The sequence below is a fragment of the Hippoglossus hippoglossus genome, chromosome 10 (genome assembly GCF_009819705.1).
Source record: "Hippoglossus hippoglossus isolate fHipHip1 chromosome 10, fHipHip1.pri, whole genome shotgun sequence".
Classification (NCBI taxonomy): Eukaryota; Metazoa; Chordata; class Actinopteri; order Pleuronectiformes; family Pleuronectidae; genus Hippoglossus; species Hippoglossus hippoglossus.
In genome coordinates, this window is record NC_047160.1 from 25,386,151 (window position 1) to 25,405,321 (window position 19,171).

The 19,171-nt window shown below is 44.7% G+C and overlaps 2 protein-coding genes across 5 annotated transcripts in view; one reads left to right on the top strand and one right to left on the bottom strand.

The window, feature by feature from the left end:
* The window catches only part of pde6a (phosphodiesterase 6A, cGMP-specific, rod, alpha), a 29,755-nt gene extending 16,778 nt beyond the window's left edge, over positions 1 to 12,977 (bottom strand). The window contains exons 1-10 of the mRNA XM_034598299.1: positions 12,934 to 12,977; positions 11,642 to 11,702; positions 10,568 to 10,901; positions 9,978 to 10,119; positions 6,326 to 6,478; positions 5,392 to 5,481; positions 4,606 to 4,746; positions 3,379 to 3,453; positions 2,917 to 2,981; positions 2,530 to 2,596 (exon numbers count right to left, since the gene is read on the bottom strand). Coding sequence (XP_034454190.1) covers positions 2,530 to 2,596; positions 2,917 to 2,981; positions 3,379 to 3,453; positions 4,606 to 4,746; positions 5,392 to 5,481; positions 6,326 to 6,478; positions 9,978 to 10,119; positions 10,568 to 10,901; positions 11,642 to 11,702; positions 12,934 to 12,936 — 1,131 coding nt within the window. The 5' untranslated portion in view covers positions 12,937 to 12,977. The remainder of the gene's footprint in view (positions 1 to 2,529; positions 2,597 to 2,916; positions 2,982 to 3,378; positions 3,454 to 4,605; positions 4,747 to 5,391; positions 5,482 to 6,325; positions 6,479 to 9,977; positions 10,120 to 10,567; positions 10,902 to 11,641; positions 11,703 to 12,933) is intronic.
* Positions 12,978 to 13,001: 24 nt separating this feature from the next.
* On the top strand, positions 13,002 to 18,901 carry slc26a2 (solute carrier family 26 member 2). Of its 4 annotated transcripts, none has more exons than XR_004615217.1 (6): positions 13,002 to 13,076; positions 14,562 to 15,183; positions 15,280 to 15,570; positions 16,025 to 16,473; positions 17,835 to 18,712; positions 18,763 to 18,863. XR_004615217.1 is itself a non-coding variant. In XM_034598296.1 (6 exons), the coding sequence occupies exons 2-5, from the start codon at positions 14,572 to 14,574 to the stop codon at positions 18,649 to 18,651; spliced, it is 2,169 nt and encodes a 722-aa protein (XP_034454187.1). In that variant the 5' UTR covers positions 13,002 to 13,076; positions 14,562 to 14,571; the 3' UTR covers positions 18,652 to 18,686; positions 18,770 to 18,901. The 4 variants fall into 4 exon arrangements, 3 of the variants coding, with proteins under 3 accessions (XP_034454187.1, XP_034454186.1, XP_034454185.1); XM_034598296.1 differs by having other exon boundaries at positions 17,835 to 18,686; positions 18,770 to 18,901; XM_034598295.1 differs by having other exon boundaries at positions 17,835 to 18,695; positions 18,780 to 18,891.
* Positions 18,902 to 19,171: the final 270 nt, after the last annotated feature.

Here is a 19,171-nt window from a genome sequence, read left to right on the forward strand (position 1 = left end):
TGAAAGGACGGAGCAGGAGGAGGAGAGGAGGGATGCGCAGGAGGAGGATGAGGAGAGGAGGGATGGAGCAGGAGGAGGACGAGGAGAGGAGGGATGGAGCAGGAGGAGGACGAGGAGAGGAGGGATGAAGCAGGAGGAGGACGAGGAGAGGAGAGATGAAGCAGGAGGAGGACGAGGAGAGGAGGGATGGAGCAGGAGGAGGACGAGGAGAGGAGGGATGAAGCAGGAGGAGGACGAGGAGAGGAGAGATGAAGCAGGAGGAGGACGAGGAGAGGGGGGATGGAGCAGGAGGAGGACGAGGAGAGGAGGGATGGAGCAGGAGGAGGACGAGGAGAGGAGGGATGGAGCAGGAGGAGGACGAGGAGAGGAGGGATGGAGCAGGAGGAGGAGAGGAGGGATGAGCAGGAGGAGGACGAGGAGAGGAGGGATGGAGCAGGAGGAGGACGAGGAGAGGAGGGATGGAGCAGGAGGAGGACGAGGAGAGGAGGGATGGAGGAGGACGAGGAGAGGAGGGATGGAGGAGGACGAGGAGAGGAGGGATGGAGCAGGAGGAGGACGAGGAGAGGAGGGATGAAGCAGGAGGAGGACGAGGAGAGGAGAGATGAAGCAGGAGGAGGACGAGGAGAGGAGGGATGGAGCAGGAGGAGGACGAGGAGAGGAGGGATGGAGCAGGAGGAGGACGAGGAGAGGAGGGATGGAGCAGGAGGAGGACGAGGACAGGAGGGATGGAGCAGGAGGAGGACGAGGAGAGGAGGGATGGAGCGGGAGGAGGACGAGGAGAGGAGGGATGGAGCAGGAGGAGGACGAGGAGAGGGAGGGATGGAGCAGGAGGAGGACGAGGAGAGGAGGGATGGAGCAGGAGGAGGACGAGGAGAGGAGGGATGGAGCAGGAGGAGGATGAGGAGAGGAGAGATGAAGCAGGAGGAGGACGAGGAGAGGAGGGATGGAGCAGGAGGAGGACGAGGACAGGAGGGATGGAGCAGGAGGAGGACGAGGAGAGGGAGGGATGGAGCAGGAGGAGGACGAGGAGAGGAGGGATGGAGCAGGAGGAGGACGAGGAGAGGGAGGGATGGAGCGGGAGGAGGACGAGGAGAGGAGGGATGGAGCAGGAGGAGGACGAGGAGAGGGAGGGATGGAGCAGGAGGAGGACGAGGAGAGGAGGGATGGAGCAGGAGGAGGACGAGGAGAGGAGGGATGGAGCAGGAGGAGGACGAGGAGAGGGAGGGATGGAGCGGGAGGAGGACGAGGAGAGGAGGGATGGAGCAGGAGGAGGACGAGGAGAGGGAGGGATGGAGCAGGAGGAGGACGAGGAGAGGAGGGATGGAGCAGGAGGAGGACGAGGAGAGGAGGGATGGAGCAGGAGGAGGACGAGGAGAGGAGGGATGGAGCAGGAGGAGGACGAGGAGAGGAGGGATGGAGCAGGAGGAGGACGAGGAGAGGAGGGATGGAGCAGGAGGAGGATGGATCGACGAGCGACGGCAGAATCAGTGGTTTGGGAAAAAGCACAATGTGATTAATTGCAACGGTCACAAAGATTACAATTATACATCATGGCAGCGAGTGGCTGAGCACTTTTCATTTCCACAGCGTCGTGCACACTGACGACTGCGTAAAGGCCTGATGGCATTCTGCTTATCTTACCTTACCTTATCTTATCTTATCTTATCTTATCTTATCTTATCTTATCTTATCTTCATCGTCCTATCTGCTGCTGTTTGGCTGTTGGGGATCTGAACACTAAACGATGTTGTCGAACTCTCTGCAGGTTGTAAGTCTCAGCGTGTTGGAGATGACGGGAGCAACACAGCTCCGAGTTTTAGATTAAAATCCATAAATTCTTCCCTCTGACGTCTAAAGTCCCAAACAGAGCCAGTGTCTGGATTTCTGCTCCACTCGCTCCATCAAATCTCCAGAAAACGAACAGAAAGGAAAGTGATGAATCTTCTGGTTTTAGAAGCGGACATGTTGTTGTTGTTGTTGTTGTTGTTGTCGTCGTACATCCACGTTAATCTGCTGAACGGAGGTGTCACTGTTTGTATTCTGCAAACCGGCCATTCATTCATTATTCATCTGCTGTCTAGTTCAAACATGTTTGGGCTCGGGGGCGGCCGAGCACTTGCAGAAAGGTCACATGTTCGAATCCCTCCGTGTTTCCCGGTGACCCTCCTAAGTGTCCTTCAGTAAATCACTGTAACTTAAGGATGCTACTGTGACGCCGAGATGCTTTAAATTTAAATCTGATTATACTTCCTGCCCTCATTGTGTTTGATTTAAAGCCCGAGAGAGTTAACGTTCCTCAGAAAACGTTTCAGCCGGAGAAGTGAAACTGAGGAGGGAGAGTGATGAAGGTTATATCTTCATTTTGTCTCCTACTGACAAACTACTGGATGTATTAACTGGAAACTTGGTGGAAGGAAGCGACATGGGTCAGAGAAGAACATATTAAAGTTCTCTGTGGGTGAGGATCAGGGGGCGGATACAATAAAAATCTTTAATATTAGGAGATAGGGTGTTTATGGACGTACTGACCAGTGCGTTCTCTGCCACGTAGGTTGGTAAACCACTGGCCAGAGCCCAGTGATCTGCTGCAGGACCCCTGAGGATTTACACAACATAACAATCAGTGCGTCATCGTTATCATCAGCATCGTTAAAGGAGACATATTCCTCTCATATTCAAACTGATCATTTTAATTGTAAAGGTTTTCATGGTCTAATGTTCAGAAAACACTTTCCTCAGACTGTCCATCGCTGCAGCTCCTCTTTTCAGCCTCTGTCTCCAACTCTTGGTTTGAGCTCCTGTCTCTTTAAGGCCCCCACCCCCCCACTCCATCAAGCCCAGTCTGCTCTGATTGGCCAGCCGAACATCTTGTAACAACAACAACACCCACTGTGCAAACTCCTCAAAGAGACTCACGGTATAACTTTGATGTCTTCCTTTCCGTGGAGGATGTAGTCGATCACTTTGTAGAAGATGACTTCCTTCAGAGGACGAGAGGCAACATCAACGTGAGGGACAAATTATTTTAATGTGACAACACTGGACTGTATACAAAGATGAGCGAGATAGCAGCTCCCCAAAAGTGAATTCTTTGTTTTTCCCCCTGGTGGCTGACTGTAGTATAGGTCATAAACCACGCCTCCGCCATGTTAGCAGATGGGACATTGGCCAAAATAGAAATGATATTGCGGGGTGAAGGTCAAAGTATCACTTAAGAAATAAGATTACTCCTCTGTATGGCCAAAAATATTCACACAAGCATGCCATCAATATGGGGCATTTGACCTGATGGTGGCGCCAGAGTAGATATCAGGGTATGACAGAGTAGCAGGAGAAGAATCAGCTGTACAGTTCGTAGTTAAGGTGAAATGTCCTCACCCTGCCATCAGGAGTTTTGGGTCCATCGTACGGGGGAACTTCTCCCATCAGAACAGGCCACAGGTCAAAGAACTCCTGCAGACACACACACAGAAACATCCAGATTTACAACAGGAACAACAGATCAGAGCTTCTGCTCTTTCATTATTTAGATTCACTTTCCTCATCAAACAGCATCGTTCTGTCTGGAAGTGATAAATACAACCGCCTCTAAAGAGCGTGTGATATCTCTCCTCCTCTGAGGTTCCAGAGAGATGGGCTCAGAGCTACTGAGCGACTAGTTGAGTTTATTCTCAGGAGCGATGTTCATTAAACCCAGTGTTGTTACCAGACGACCATCTGTGCAGACACACAACACGTGTCTGTTCTCACGAAGCAGGTGTTGGGAATCAAGCGGCAGCTGCTTGGAGTTGTCTGACAGCCGCGGCCGAGGAGAAGCGTTCAAGACAATTTGTAAGTTAGCACAAATATATGGGGATGAGACGATGATGATCAGAAGGTGTTTAAGTGTCGTTTCTTTCACAGACACATAAAAAAAAGCAACGGAAAAATAAACCCAGAGAAAGAAAGTGTGCAGATCAGACGAAGAAACCTCAGAGGAGTTTCTGAAAATATGTTTTCTCAAAGGACGAGAAGAAAAACACAGAAACGACTCATCAAAATTCATTTGGCGTGGGAATGGCTCCAGAAGCAGAAGTACATCACTGATGAGCAATATGGTGAAGTGAGTGTAACATTACTTCAGGTTTATTGTTATGTACAGTTTTTAATGTTTACTGCAGTATGTCAGGTTTATTTGTGCATTAAATATGATGTAGTTTGAGCATTTTGTGAAATCAACCACAGTTTTAAAGATAAATCTAAACCTCAAAATGTTGCTTAACCTCCTCCAATCTATATTATTTCATTTTACTCACTATTACTCACTGATGTCTACTTTTCACTCTTGCTTCTGTAATATTGCACATTTCCCCATTAGGACTAGAATAAGGATTATTATCTTATCTTACTTACACATCCACATTTATAAACATGGAAATATTGGAGTGTAAACCCGAGGCATCACATTTCTTTGGGGCGATGCAGCCGTGTGATGTGTGACCTGACATCAGTGGAGCACAGGCAGGATTGCGGTGCCACTCGTTGACCCCTGTATTTGTTATGTGTTATATGTTTTGTTGGTTTTCCTGCTGCTGCCTGACCCCGTGTGTCCCGGTGCTGACCCACCTTGGTCTTGGTCATGTCCAGCAGACCCACGGAGTAGCGGTCACAGTTGAGGAAAGCTCGGACCGTGTACAAGGCTTTGTGGAACTGCCTCTCGATGTCCGTCAGCTCCTCGAACACCTTGCTGGCCGACCACAGCAGCACCTGCTCCACAGGACAGAGGACGACACAACACAGCAGTTTGAGAGCTGCACTTGTTTCCAAGAAGACTTGATTTAAAGTTTGTGCTTCTACAGATTTACTGCTTTCTTTGCTATTTCACTTTTGTCTTCTTTAATATCACATTCTCATATCAGTCATATTGAAGAATGCAGCTAAAGGACATTATTATCACACAGATTCTGAAAGCATCAGGTCTCAGGAGGTAAAACGTCAGATTCCACAACAGTTTGAGCAAAGTTTTAAAACTAGCACCTAAGTTTTTAAACTAGGACTCAGTAGAACTCATCCTGGATCCACCAGTTTGTTCATATTCCTCCTAAAATATGAATATTCCTTCCTTGGCCCATGTCCCATCCTTCCTCCAGGTTTCATGGGAATCTGTTTGGTAGTTTTTTGTGTAATCGTGTTTACAATCAAACAAATCAACCAACAACAAAACAAAAGGGACGGAAAGGAAAACAAAACGTCCTCCACAGACGTAATAACTCCAGTGAGAGGAACAAGGCTGATGAAGGGTTACATGAAGGGTTATATGAATGGTGATATGAATGGTTATATGAATGGTTATATGAAGGGTTACATGTATATGAAGGGTTACATGAAGCCCTGTGCGCTCTGTGGACTCACCTGTCCCCTCCTGGTCTCACAGTTGTGCAGGTAACTCAGGTGGAAAACTCTCAGCACCAGGTTGACAAAGTTCAGATACTTGTTCAGGATCTGAAAGGAAACGAGCGGTCGAGTGTTACATCTTCAGAACGTTACTCATTTTATTACAATATCCAGTTTTATATAATGTGTAAGTAACATTTTCTGCATCAGTCAAAGCAGATGATAAACTTTTCAAATAATTGCTTGTGTCAAACTGTCACATTTGACAAGTGATGTTAACATCTGTGTTGATGAAGAGAATGTAAACTTTATGAGATCCAACATTTCACTGGGTTCTTTCGTGTCTCATACGTCTGTTCAGTAGTTTCTGCTGACAAACAAATAGACGAGTGAACATAACCTCCTCTGCAGTAAAACCTTCATTTAGTTTTATTAGACAGACTTTTATTTAGGTGGAGCTAATAAACTCTGTGGCTCATAATCCTTGAGGAATGAAACCAAAATTCTTTTCAGATGGATTACTTGAGTTAACACAAATCGATCAGTTCACTCCGACAGATTTTTCATAATTTTTTAATCGTTTCAATCAAATTAATTTAGTTTGGATGTGGCCAAATTAAATGTAATGACAGTTTTTGAAACTAATTCAGTCTGAGTGGTTTTGTAGTTTAACATTTGTCGTCAGGTGAAATTATAAGATATTAGCTGATATGATGACAGGGTTCAAAGATGCAGGGAACATAAACACCAGAGTCTGCATCTGTAGTTTATAGTTTTTACAGTTTGTGGCTTTTCTAACACACCTCATTGACAACGATCATTCTTAAGTTCAGAGAGTTAAAATAAGTTCTGGAGAAAACACATGAAAACCGATGGAGAATGTGTTGATAGTTTCTTCACTTTGGTTTTGAAACCTGCTCTAAACATTTTCACTGAATGCTTCAGATGTTACCTCCTCGTCTTTGGCGGTGAAGTGCGGCCCGTCCAGCTTGTTGATGGCCATCATGACGGCCACCATGTCTTTACCGTTCATGATGGGGACGGCGAGGAGGTTCTTGGTCTTGTACTCGGTCAGCTCGTCCACAAACTCACTGTAATGGGGGCTCTGTGAGCAGAGAGGGACAGGGGGGGGGGGATTGTTATTCAGTATCTGTGGCCCCTGCACCCCTCTCAGCTTCCAGGGGCCGCTCTGATGAACGCACCCCTTCTATTCATGAATGCTGTTAGCAGAGGCTTTTCCATTATCCATAAACTCAAGGTCCTCGCCGCGCTCCACCTACTGCTCCTCCTGCTGCTCCTCCTGTACAGGTTATCAATTCTGTTCCTCTGGGGGTGAAACAGAGGAGGAGCGGCTCATTAACCGGCAAACAAGGAGCAGAAAGTTGCAGGGAGCTACCCTCGGGGGGGCAGAGCCGGTGACAGAACCCTGATCTGGGGAAAGGGAGGTTTTAGTTTCTGTGCAGATCTTATTTCCTGCTTTGGATCAGGCAGAAAACAAAAGTTAGGTTGAGGTTAAACATCAATAAGTAACGATTATATCCTGAATGATTTATTGATCACAGACGCATCGGTATCTGTATGTTTACTGAAATGAAAACTTGTATTTTACAGAATAAACAATGCAAAAATAATTAGATTTACCTTCTTAATTCAAGCTATTTGGTTGTATTTGTGTTTTCTTTTTACTTATAGTTATAATACAGTTTGTAAAATATCAAGAATCAATTACATTTCTTTATCATATTGGTTTTAGAAATCACTGCCAACTTTTTAAAATAAATACGTATTAACAGTATAAGAAGTCTTTTTTCAGTTATCATCAGTATCTGCATTGGTACCAAACCTCCAGATCATTTGCGCTCGAGTAATAATCATTTTTTAAATATAGATTTCATCATGCAGAGCAGCGTAGAGGGAACATTTATTATATATTATATTGCTTTAAGATCTCATCTGCCTCTTTTCCGACCTCTCGCTCATTCACCTGAGAAAACACAGAATCTGTTTGCCTCCTCCAGCCTCAGAGACTCTGACGCTGCAGCTGGAGCAAGAAAAACCTGAACATCAACTCAAATAAAGAGCTTTTTGTGAGCAGAATGTCCTTCGGTGCAAAACAAATTGTAAGAAACATTAAGTTCTGGACCCACTGACGTTCTTAGTCACCACTGACTGAATCAGAACATCCTTATTTCTTCTTATTCATCTCTAAACTCGTGCTTTTCTCTCGACATAGTCTAAAGTTTGGTATAAGTGCATGAGCGTGGGCTGATTCTGGATCAGCTCCATTCAGAAGCCTGACAAAGCTTTAATATAAACCAGTTCCACAGATCTGGGCAGTTTGACAGCTTGTTATCAGGTGACCTTTGACCCCCTGACGCCCAAACAGGTCTTCATCCCACTTGTTATCCTCGACTGAAGCTTTGGCTTCACCTTCACCCAGCAGCTCTGCTTTTAATCATCCAACAACAAGTTGTATTTCGGATATAAAACTAAATGAAAATACTTTTTAATATCCAAGTCTTCCAGTTGGGGTTTTCTGGGGAAAGGTCAAATGACCTATATAACATTTATTCCTTTATAGTCCTGAATAAGAGATTCATCAGTCAAATTTATACTTTTTAAACTATAAATTAACTTGTTGAATGGGCAAAGAGAAGACAACCGTATTATCTCACTTACACAATGAACGTTTAATCTGTAATTAAATTATGCATGCAAATAAATCCATAAATAAATCCAAAATAAAAGCCCATTTGTACATAATAAACACAAGAATTCAATACGTAACCTCCTCGGCTAATGCAGCCGGCAGGATTATTCCACGTTAACTGGCTAAGTGGATTTCAGGGTGTTTCTGCTCCACTGAAAATAAAAAAAAATTAAAGCGACACAACTATGTAACAGGATAGATTAAAGATGTGTTATCGTGCTGAGTCTGTAGAAAAGGCTCAGCAGGGCCTGCGTGACCTCTGCCGGTAATCTGGGATCGCTCTAATTCAGGACAGATTAACCGGCTTCATCTGCAACCTCCTCCCGCTGACACTCTGCACCTCCGTCACGTGCACACGCGTCCAGAGCGACCACACCTCAATAACCACCGAGTCACTACCGTGCAGCCGGGAGTGTGTGATTATTAAATTCACTTTGAAGGAGGAACGGCTGGATGAAGTGGGAGAAATGAGGCCAGCTGTTGCTCAGTGCATAATCCCAGTGAAACATAATCCCTGCCGTATACCTACAAGGATCCTGACTGGATGAGCGGCCTGCACTGGATTGGACTGGGATGGAAATAGAGCGCAGAGACACAGCGAGTCCCAGTGGCTGCTTTTACTGCAAAGAGGCCATCCACAGTGCATTGGCATCAAAAAGTCAATTATAAGGGAACATTAGCTGCTGCATGGCCGGGACTGTGCAGATTTAAGCTTGGAGGCTTTGATATCGTTCCAGTCGCCACATTTCCCATCGTGCTTTCATGCATTTGTGTGAGACGGCGGCGTGACGGACGAAGGTTGGAAACAGCACAATGATGTTTGCTCGGCGGCGGCGGCGGCGGCAGGAGGACAGTGAAGGCGCAGCGGGCCCCGACCTGGCAGCAGAACCAAAGACAAACTGGAACAATGTGTTTGGTTGGTACATCGGGAGCTGCAGCTTTCTAATCTCCCATGAAAAGACGGGATTGAAGTGATACAGACGACGAGGCCTCGTGATCCATCAGTTATGTGGAGGGGCCCTTTGCCTTGTTAGGGTTTGAATGTCACAATAAGAGCTGCTGCAGGTGTGTGTGTGTGTGTGGGGGGGGGTGTCTGCAGGAGAGAGAGACACACTTGAAGTAGTGCAGTGTTTTCAAATGTCACAGATATTTGGCTGTAATGGGATTGAGCTGCTTTGGTCGAAGGGAATTAGGAGCAGCCGCACTGTGGTGTGACGTCGCCCCCTGGTGGTCAAACAGAGCGAGAGAGGGCAGCAGTGGACTGTGGGATTAAAATGTTTACGGAGCAATAATCCAACTTTATTTAGAAATGTGTTTTTTCTGCAGAGAGGATTTGCTTCCTGCTGAGTTGGAGATTTACAAACTGTTTTTTCTGATTCTATTCATATCCACAGATCTGAGCTGGATCTGGTTCACGACTACATTTACAGTGATTGGGTCTATAGGTTGATTTCTCTTTATATTTTTAATTATTTGTATATTTTGTGTATTTGTTCATATTTTGTTTTTTCTTCTTCAATGAATCAAAAAGGTTGATCACCTAAAAGCAGGATATTTCTCAAGGTCATACCATCACTGAATTTTATTATTTTACACACTTCTATATATTTCATTTGTATTATTTTTCTCTTTCTCTTTCAACTTAATAAATTTTTCTATGTAGATTTATCCTTTTAATTTATTTCATCTCTTTTATTCTCCTCTTTAATTTTGTCTCTATGTTGTTTTTAATGTCCCTGTAAATCACCTTGAATCTAACTCTGTGTATGAAACCTGCTTAATAAATAAAACTGCCTTGCTGACCTCTTTATATGTTAATTAAATGTATTAAAGAGATGTTTTTATACATATTTTAAGTAAGTTAATACAAAAACACAAGAATAACTGTGTTTACCTCGGACACGTCAGGAATGTTGACCATCTTCTTGGTGGAGGCCACGTGACCCACGATGCCGATGTCCAGCGGGTAAACGATCTCACTGTCCGGCTGCACCAGACAGTCCTCGAACACTGAATCTTTATTGACGTTAAATAACCTGGAAGCAAAGATGAGGACAGTAAAATTATTACGTGCTTTTGGGATTTTAATAAGTACAACAGGTCATCTGGCTGTCGGGCATCAGGTGATCTGTTCGTAACTAAATATGGTTCTTAACAGTTAGTCTGAAAATGCACAGCAGTGTCCTCCATGATGCCGAAGTTACAGAAACGTTCGAGGAAACTCAAACAGGAAGAGGAAGCAGTGCGGCTTTAAAGGTTCAGTGTGTAGAATTTAGTGACATCTAGTGGTGAAGTGTCATGTTGCAGCTGAACACCCCCCCCCCCCCCCCTCACCTCACCCTCCCCTTCCAAACATGAAAGAGAACCTGTGGTAGCTTCAGTTGTCATAGTAACTCGACCTTCATGGTATATTTTACACCGGTGCATAATCCCTGTTTTCCGTGTTTCAGATGCTACTTTTTGAATTAGAATAATCCCAGTGACCTTGTTGCCAGCTCGGCCACGCCGTTCCTCTGCCGGTACATGAAGAGGCTCATGCGGTCGGCCCTCATCATGAAGCTCAGGTGTTTCATGAGGTTGAAGACGGACTTCTCCATCTGCAGGTTGTCCTGGATGTCCCTCACCAGATCGAAGACGATTTCGCTCTCCTCCACCATCGTCAGGTCGTGGAACGTGCTGATGTTCACCGCCGTCTTGCGGCTGTTGTCCAGCAGGTCTGAGATGACCTTCGGCCGGAAGTTGACGTCATAGTACTGCTTGGCGAACTGCGGGTTGGCGTCCAGGAACTGCTCGGCGGCTGCTGCATCCACCATGGCTGCTGCCGACAGGGGAAACACTCCAGCTGTTTAAATCTGTAAAGCTTTGGGCCGGAACTCCAATAGAGTTAAACTCCCAATTAAAGCTGTAATAATAGTTTTTTTTTATTAATTGTCCAATATCCACTCTTCTTTTAGCTCTGATTTGGTCTCCACCAGCTCCTCATCTTAGTTCACAGTGGTTTCTTTAATCCTTTAATAATGAGAATAACTGTGTTCTGTTTGCTCATTGTGGAAACGGTTAGGTTTCTCTATAATTTTTTTAATCTTGACATTACTTTATAAAAATGCCTTGAGATTATGTTATGATTTGATGCTGTACGAATAAAACTGATGCAGATACCGATATTACTGAGTAAAACATTTCCTGATACTGATCAGCATATATTTACCAATGAAAAAAAATATTCCTACATTGTTTTTATCAAAGGGATCTGACAAACTTGATCACAAATAAATAAACATTAAAAGAAAACACAACTACTGATACAGAGCTTGAATTAGGAATATAAACAAAATGGAAACATTAACGCTGATTATGAAAAATAAAAGTTTACATGCTGGCAAAAATAAACACTGATAAAGATCTGTCTGTATAAAGCTTGTATTGGCATTTTATCGGTAAACCAATATATCGGTCGGGCTCTAGTAATGATGATAACAATAATAATAATATGCGACTGACTCACAGATCTAATAGATTGATTTAAACATTAATAAATAAATACAGAAGCGCTGGTACCTGTCGAAGTCCTTGTGTTGTCTCCAGTAAAGTGTCTGATCCCTTTGTCCTGGTGACAACTCTGCAGGTGTCGGAGAAAAGAAAAGGGATTAGCAGGCCGGTTTTAAATGCTCCTGTGTGGACGTAAGCCTGCATCCAATTACTACACATGGGATTACGATACCTTCCAATGTTTATTGATTCCTCTGTGTCTCATACTACCTGTAGAGTAATGAAAACAGATACTCATGGGACGGTTGGACTGAAACGTTCTGTTCATTAGCCGCTTGTTTGTCTCCAGTGAAAACACAGCAGATTAGACACTTTTAACATGGGTGAAGTTTTTGTTGTGTACTTTGTAGAAGCAGAAATACACAAACCATGGTATTTCTGTATCTATACAAGTTTTCATATGACACAATTGTCTTAGATTCCCTTTTATAACTTCACAGTCTGTATTTATTCCTTAAATGTTTATTCCTCAATAATCAAACGAGGCCTGAAGAGGATAAAAACAGTTTTTATTACTTCAACAACACTTCACCTTTTCTGCTGTTTGTTACTTTGAAGATTTACGATATACATTGATGTTGTCGTTCAACCTTATTCAGTGAATCTGTTGCTGTTGTTCTGTTACCGACACTCCTTCACTCCCTGACACTCCCTGTGTGACCTGTTACACACTCACACACCTTCAGTGTTGTTGTATTATATTAAGTCATGTTGAGAACATTGTTTAACACTCAGGTCTCCTGTGGCTCAGACTGGATCATATGTCACAGAGAATAACAGAGAGAAAGAGGAGAAGTCACATCAGTGGGGAGAAGAAAATAAACTACCTGTTTAAACATGAAACACAAACAGAAGATAATAAAAATATGCTTTGTGCCAGTTCTGTTTCCCTTTTCCTCAACAAACCTCTGTCACTTCTGTAAACCTTTAAAAAGCAAATTTGCTAAATGAATAAAAGTTAGCGATTTCAAAGAAAAACCTAATCACGTCTTTCATACTATTTATATAATCTTCTTTTGTTTTTAATTGTGTGTTTTTATTCCTGAGGCACTTTGTTGCTTTGCGTTGAGATGTAAAGATGTTTACTAATATTAATTATGAAAAACACTTATGTATACGGAAGCGTATTGTATTCACTTGAAATTCTGCTCTTTTTTTCTGAATTAGGGACTTAATTATCTAGTTAATTCAGAAAAACCCTAAAACAAAAATCTATTAAAAAGATGTATTCAAATAAAATAAAAGTCCTTTATTTGTCTGTTTTTCTTCTTGAAAGGAGTGAGTCATCTTCTCTCCCACACCATCTTTGTCGCGGGGTCACGTGACGCAGCAGCACGTCGTCCGGCCCACGTCATGACGCAGCAGCAACAGGAGCGTGAAGCCGGATCCCAGTGAAGCAGCAGCTTCTCGTCAACTCTCTGGAAAGTGATCGATCCGATCTCAGGTCAGTGAATCCACTCTCTGATCAACAGGTTGGAACTTTCACTTCTTTAAGCGACTCGTGAAGTTTCGTCAGTTTCGTGAAACTTTGCGTCTCCGGCCACGTTGACACGTTGTTTACAAAGGATCCATTCATAAGTGCGGCCCGAGTCCGAGTCCGAGTCTGAGTCCGAGTCCGAGTCCGAGTCTGAGTCTGAGTCTGAGTCTGATACTGGGGTCATTCAGTCCCTCGTTCACATGAACTGGGAGAGGGACTGGGAATTTACTCATTAATCAATTAACTGACTCACAACGAGACACTTCCAGGATCAACTGTCTTCACGAGTCTGTAGAACAACACACAACTTAAACTATAAACACTCAAAGGTGCAAGTGAAGTAACAACTTTAACTGTACGGAGTGTGTGTGGATAGTTATTACACACGTGTATGTGCAGTTATTACACATGTGTAAGTATAGTTTTCCACATGTGTATAAAGTGCAAACAGGCAGGAAAGCAGATGTGCAGATGGTTGTTAGTGATGAGTTGGTGCCTGCAGCTCAGCTCCTGATGGTAACACAGTGACCAGTCTGTGTGCTCGTCAACTTTACCTCATAAATATTTAACACCAATGAAGAGTAGTGAAGTGTAAACATTTTTTTTTTAAATTTCAAAAATGTCCTTGGGGGTTTCCGGCTCTGCCTGTTCACAAGCGGCGCCTCTGCCTGGAGGCAGCAGTTTAATTCAGTCTCACACACTTCACCACACATTCACACTCACGGGAAACAGAGAAGAGTAACTTTAACAGTAATCGTGTTTTATTCTGACAAACAGTTAAATACCACTGATTTGTCTACAGTCGCTAACAATGGCTCCAGGGCCGTAGAACAGATTAAATACCAGCTCAATGTAAACTTCTTACAAAAAGACAAACTTAATAAACCAACTTTTCAACCATGAGCCTTGTTTTAACTTAAATTTATAGATTTGACTTCTTAAAAATGAGCAAATGCGAATTAAATTAAACTCAATAGTGGGTTTTGATAAACTCATTGTTCACTGAAGTAAAGCTGCTGTGTGGCGTTTAGCTCAATACATCATGACCTTAATCAGTCAAGGCTCCACAGAGGTAATAATGTAAATATCATTAAGTTGTAAATGTCATTTTCCTTCACATCTCTGCTCTATTTGCTTGGTAAATATCACTAGTTGTCAGGGGGATATTCGTCTGTATACGTGTCACTAGGAGCTGAACTGTATGAATAAGGGGAAGTGAACTGTTTGTATTGTGAAACATTTTTCGCAGCTTCAGCAAAATGTCATAAATATGTAACTGGAGCCACAGACACTGACCTGATAACGTCCTCACACCTCCACACGGCTTCTCACGTGCTCTTCACCTCATGCATCAGAGCAGATGAGTTCCTGTGTTCTAAGCTACACTGTGAATGCTGCGATAAGATGATTGACATAAGTGTAGTTAACTGAACTCCCCCCCCCCCCATGCAGGGTCCGGATCATGGCCGGGGACAGTGGCTGCTGCCCGACGGAGGAAGATGGAGCAGAGAGTGACCAGCAGCAGCCTCTCGTTCTGCAGCGAGTGGAGAAACAAGCGGGGAGAAGCTGTCAAACCGTCGCGAGACATCGTCTGAAGAAACTCTGCTCGTGCTCCTCAGAGAAGCTGAAATCCAAAGCACTGGACTTCTTCCCGATCCTGAGATGGATGCCACGCTACAAGCTCAGGGACTGGCTTCTGGGTGACGCCATGTCGGGACTCATCGTCGGGATCCTGCTGGTTCCCCAGTCCATAGCTTACTCCTTATTGGCCAGTCAGGACCCTATTTATGGTCTGTACACTTCCTTCTTCTCCTCCATCATCTACGCCCTCTTGGGCACCTCCAGACACATCTCGGTGGGGATATTCGGCGTGCTGTGCCTGCTCGTGGGCCAGGTGGTGGACAGGGAGCTGGCTCTGGCCGGATACCTCCCAGAAGGCAGCGGCATCGGTAGTAACGGCAGCGTCCTCCTGCTGGCCGGCCAGGGGAATGGCAGCGTGGGGCTGGAATGTGACAGGAGCTGCTATGCGATCACAGTCGGAGCCACGCTTACCTTTACTGCCGGGATTTACCAGGTGAGTGAGCGAGGGCGATCACATGGTAGACTGATGTAATCTAACCTTTAAGTTTGGAATCTGCCCTCTAACTCCTGCTCAACTCTTTTCTCCCAGGTGCTCATGGGTATTTTCCAGGTGGGCTTCGTCTCCGTCTTCCTCTCGGACTCTCTCCTCAGCGGCTTCGCTACGGGAGCCTCCCTGACCATCCTCACCTCGCAGGTCAAGTACCTGCTGGGGCTGAAGATCCCCCGGCCCCAGGGCTGGTTCACTCTGTGCAAGACCTGGTTCAGCATCTTCACCTGCCTGGGGAACACAAACTTCTGTGACCTGGTGACCAGTCTGGTGTGTTTGCTGTTACTGATTCCAACCAAGGAACTCAATGATCGCTTCAAAGCCAAGTTGAAGGTACAGAGCGACTGCAGATGTGGTTATTGTTGTAGTTTTCTTGTGTAAATACTTTTATTAAAATCCCTATCAATCGGAAGTAGAAAGAGGTTCAAAGGTAAAGACCCAGTGACATCACATTATATAACCTGTACAGCTGTGGAGGTGTTGAGATGTTCCAATATCATTTTCTCCTTCCTGGTTTCAATACCAAGTACGGATCTGATTCAGTGCATTTAAGGATCCAGTTTCCAAACTTTGCTGCCGAGCTCCGTGAGATGATGGTTCTTCAAATGTTAGAACTAGAAACCGAAGTCTTGCATATGTTAAATGTCACAGATTTATTTGTCGGACTTTCCAGTCTGAAAGTTTGCTGAATATTATCAAGCTTTGGCAAACGCCTCACTACCGGAAAGCCCTCAGAAGCCGAACATGGGATTTAAGCCCCTCCTTCTTTTGTGTGTCTTCTCACCAGGCCCCGATCCCCTTCGAGCTCTTCGTGGTGATAATTGCGACCCTGGCGTCTCACTTCGGCCACTTCAACACCGAGTACGGGTCGAGCGTGGCCGGTGACATCCCCACTGGCTTCCTTCCCCCCCAGTTGCCCTTATGGTCTCTGATCCCCAACGTGGCTGTCGACGCCTTCTCCATCGCCATCGTGGGCTTCGCCATCACCGTCTCTCTGTCGGAAATGTTCGCCAAGAAGCACGGCTACACAGTGGACGCCAACCAGGAGATGTTCGCCATCGGCTTCTGCAACATCCTGCCGTCGTTTTTCCGCTGCTTCACCACCAGCGCTGCTCTGACCAAGACCCTCGTCAAGGAGTCGACGGGCTGCCAGACGCAGGTGTCGGGGCTCGTCAGCGCCCTCGTCCTGTTGCTGGTGCTTCTGGTTATTGCACCGCTCTTCTATTCCCTCCAGAAGTAAGTACATCGAAATCCTAATGAGTCATCAGTCGAAGGGTTTCCTCGATTATCCCCTCGCAAAGTTATCTCACAATTTATAGGCAAACAACCTTATTATGAACTAAATAACCTTGATAGTGCATTTCCCCTTATTGTGTTGTAGCTGAAACAACATGTAAAACATAACATTTCAGAATGTGAGTGTGAGAAGAAGAACAATCAGCTTTAGAAAAAGCAGATTAGCAATTTGGGGAGGAAATGCCTTGAATAATTTGGGCCTGCAGACGTTTCTCCTTCCTGAAAATAGTTTATTAACTTCTGAAAAGGCGGCTCACAGCTGTCACTCCGGTTTGACTCACACCTGTAATTTCCCACAGATTCTTATCTAATATCTGGTCAGTGCATACCAGTTGAAAGTACCATTTAAATGAATACAAAAACAGTTATTGTATTATATAACAACATATAAGTCAACACATCACCATGTCAATCTTATTTTATTTAAAGTAAATCCTAATTCATGTGTCACACGTTGCAATGATCCTGTTTGCTTTAGGATTTAAAGGTTTATGTTCTGGTTTAGTTTGTTTGCAGCTCTTATCTTTTTCTGTTGTTTACCATAAAAGGGGGTTTCAAGCGTAGACCAGGACAAAGACCTGCTGATAACCTCTCAGCCTCAGAGTTCCTGCTGATGCTGCTGGTTCCTGCTCTGCAGGTTGTCCAAGTTTCACATATCTTCAGGCGCTTTTGAAACAAAACTCAAACATTAGAAGGAAGTATAAAGAATGTGTAGAAGCAAGAAAGAAACTCAGGAATTAATAAAACAAATGATTGAATAAATAAAAGGTAGGAAGATAGAAATGATTTCTCTCACTGGGAAAGTGATTGTGACTGAAGCTGATGATTGATAAGGATTTGTGTCTTTACTGTGTGTTACACACGTACACGCCCAGAAACAAACACACCCTCAGACACACACTGGTTCTCTGATTATATGGAATGTGTTCATGAATAATGAGAAACATCAGATCAGCTTCTTTCCATGACTCTGAACTTTGACTCTCGGCCTCCTAAATAATCGTAGATGAAAAAGTGATTGACAAAAAGATTGAAGCATCAAATGAAACTTTAAAAAGCTGAAATTGAAGTTATGTGTGTTGTGTCTGTTCATAAAGATGGACAACATGTCTCATCTGACCTCTGTTAACGTGGAGCAGGTGCCCTATACTGCAGCCAGCCACCAGGGGGCGATCACCATGATTTGGCTTCACCCCAGGCAGCCATCATTTCATCAGTCTTTATTTTATGGAAATAATCGACATTATTTAAACACTACGACATGTCCCTCCTAACCTTGTCTCTGTCCTTCCTCTGCTCAGATGTGTCCTCGCCGTGATCATTGTGGTCAACCTCCGCGGTGCTCTACGAAAGTTCACCGACATTCCCCGCATGTGGCGCAGCAATCGTGTGGACGCCTCCATCTGGCTGGTCACCATGGCGACGTCGTCGCTGGTCAACACAGAGCTGGGGCTCCTCGTCGGGGTTCTGGTGTCGGCGTTCTGCGTCCTCGGCCGGACTCAGCAGGTCCAGGTCCTGGAGCTGGGCCAGGCCTCGTCCAGGGAGCACTACGAGGACCTGTCGTCTTACCGCGGCCTTCACACTCATCCGGGAGTGGCGGTCTTCAGGTACGAGGCTCCCATCTATTACGCCAACCAGAGCCTGTTCAAGAAATCTCTCTACAACCGCGTGGGGCTCGATCCTGTGAAGGAGAAAGCACGACGGTTAAAGTTCATCAAGCAGCAGAAGAAGAAGAAGAGCAAACAGGAGGAGGCGGCAAACGTGAAGTCAGAAAAACAGGATGAAGCTGAAGGGACTGTGACCCTGATGCTCGACGAGGAGTCGCGTAAGAACTTGCGGAGCATAGTGATCGACTGTAGCGCCATCTTGTTCCTGGACACCGCCGGAGTGAATGCTCTGAAAGAGGTTCGCAAAGATTATGAAGAACTTGGGGTCCGGGTGGTGCTGGCCCAGTGTAACACCTCGGTGCTGGACACTCTGGAAACAGGGGGGTACTACCCCGACACAGGAGGAGATGATGGGGGGCAGAAGAAAAGGATCTTCTTCACTATCGCAGACGCCGTCCGCTCCGTCCAGAGCCTCTCAGCTCCCAACGGGGACTGTGACACCAGGTGCTGAAAAACTATCTGTCCAAATATCTACGTTTACATGTATGATGCAGTTACATGTATGATGCAGTTACATGTATGATGCAGTTACATGTATGATGCAGTTACATGCATGTTGTAGTTACATGTATGTTGTAGTTACATGTATGTTGTAGTTTACATGTATGTTGTAGTTTACATGTATGTTGCAGTGACCATCTCACATGATGCAAATCAAACATGCATTGTTGCCTTTGTGCCTTGTAAAGCTACCGTGGTAGCAGCAGTTCTGTAGAATTGATGCAGGATAATTTAACTTAGGTTTTTTTATTTAAATACTGCAAGTTAAAATGCTAAAAACATTTTAAAGTCCTCCTTGTAAAAAAGTGCTTTACACATGGTACTTAAAGGTACAATTTTAAATTTTATTTTGAAGCATCAGTTTCTCCCGTTTGCACAGAGACACAAAACAACATAGACGGAGTCATATCCTGATTCATTTCAGAATAATGATCTTGAAACTGAAAGTCTTGATATTTTTACTATTTATT

Bases quoted from the DNA above. Each gene is read 5' to 3' on its own strand.
- slc26a2 (XM_034598296.1), top strand. From the start codon at position 14,572: ATGGCCGGGGACAGTGGCTGCTGCCCGACGGAGGAAGATGGAGCAGAG. The intron at 15,184-15,279 runs GTGAGTGAGCGA...CTTTTCTCCCAG, and splicing joins TTACTGCCGGGATTTACCAG to GTGCTCATGGGTATTTTCCA. The intron at 16,474-17,834 runs GTAAGTACATCG...TCCTCTGCTCAG, and splicing joins CTCTTCTATTCCCTCCAGAA to ATGTGTCCTCGCCGTGATCA.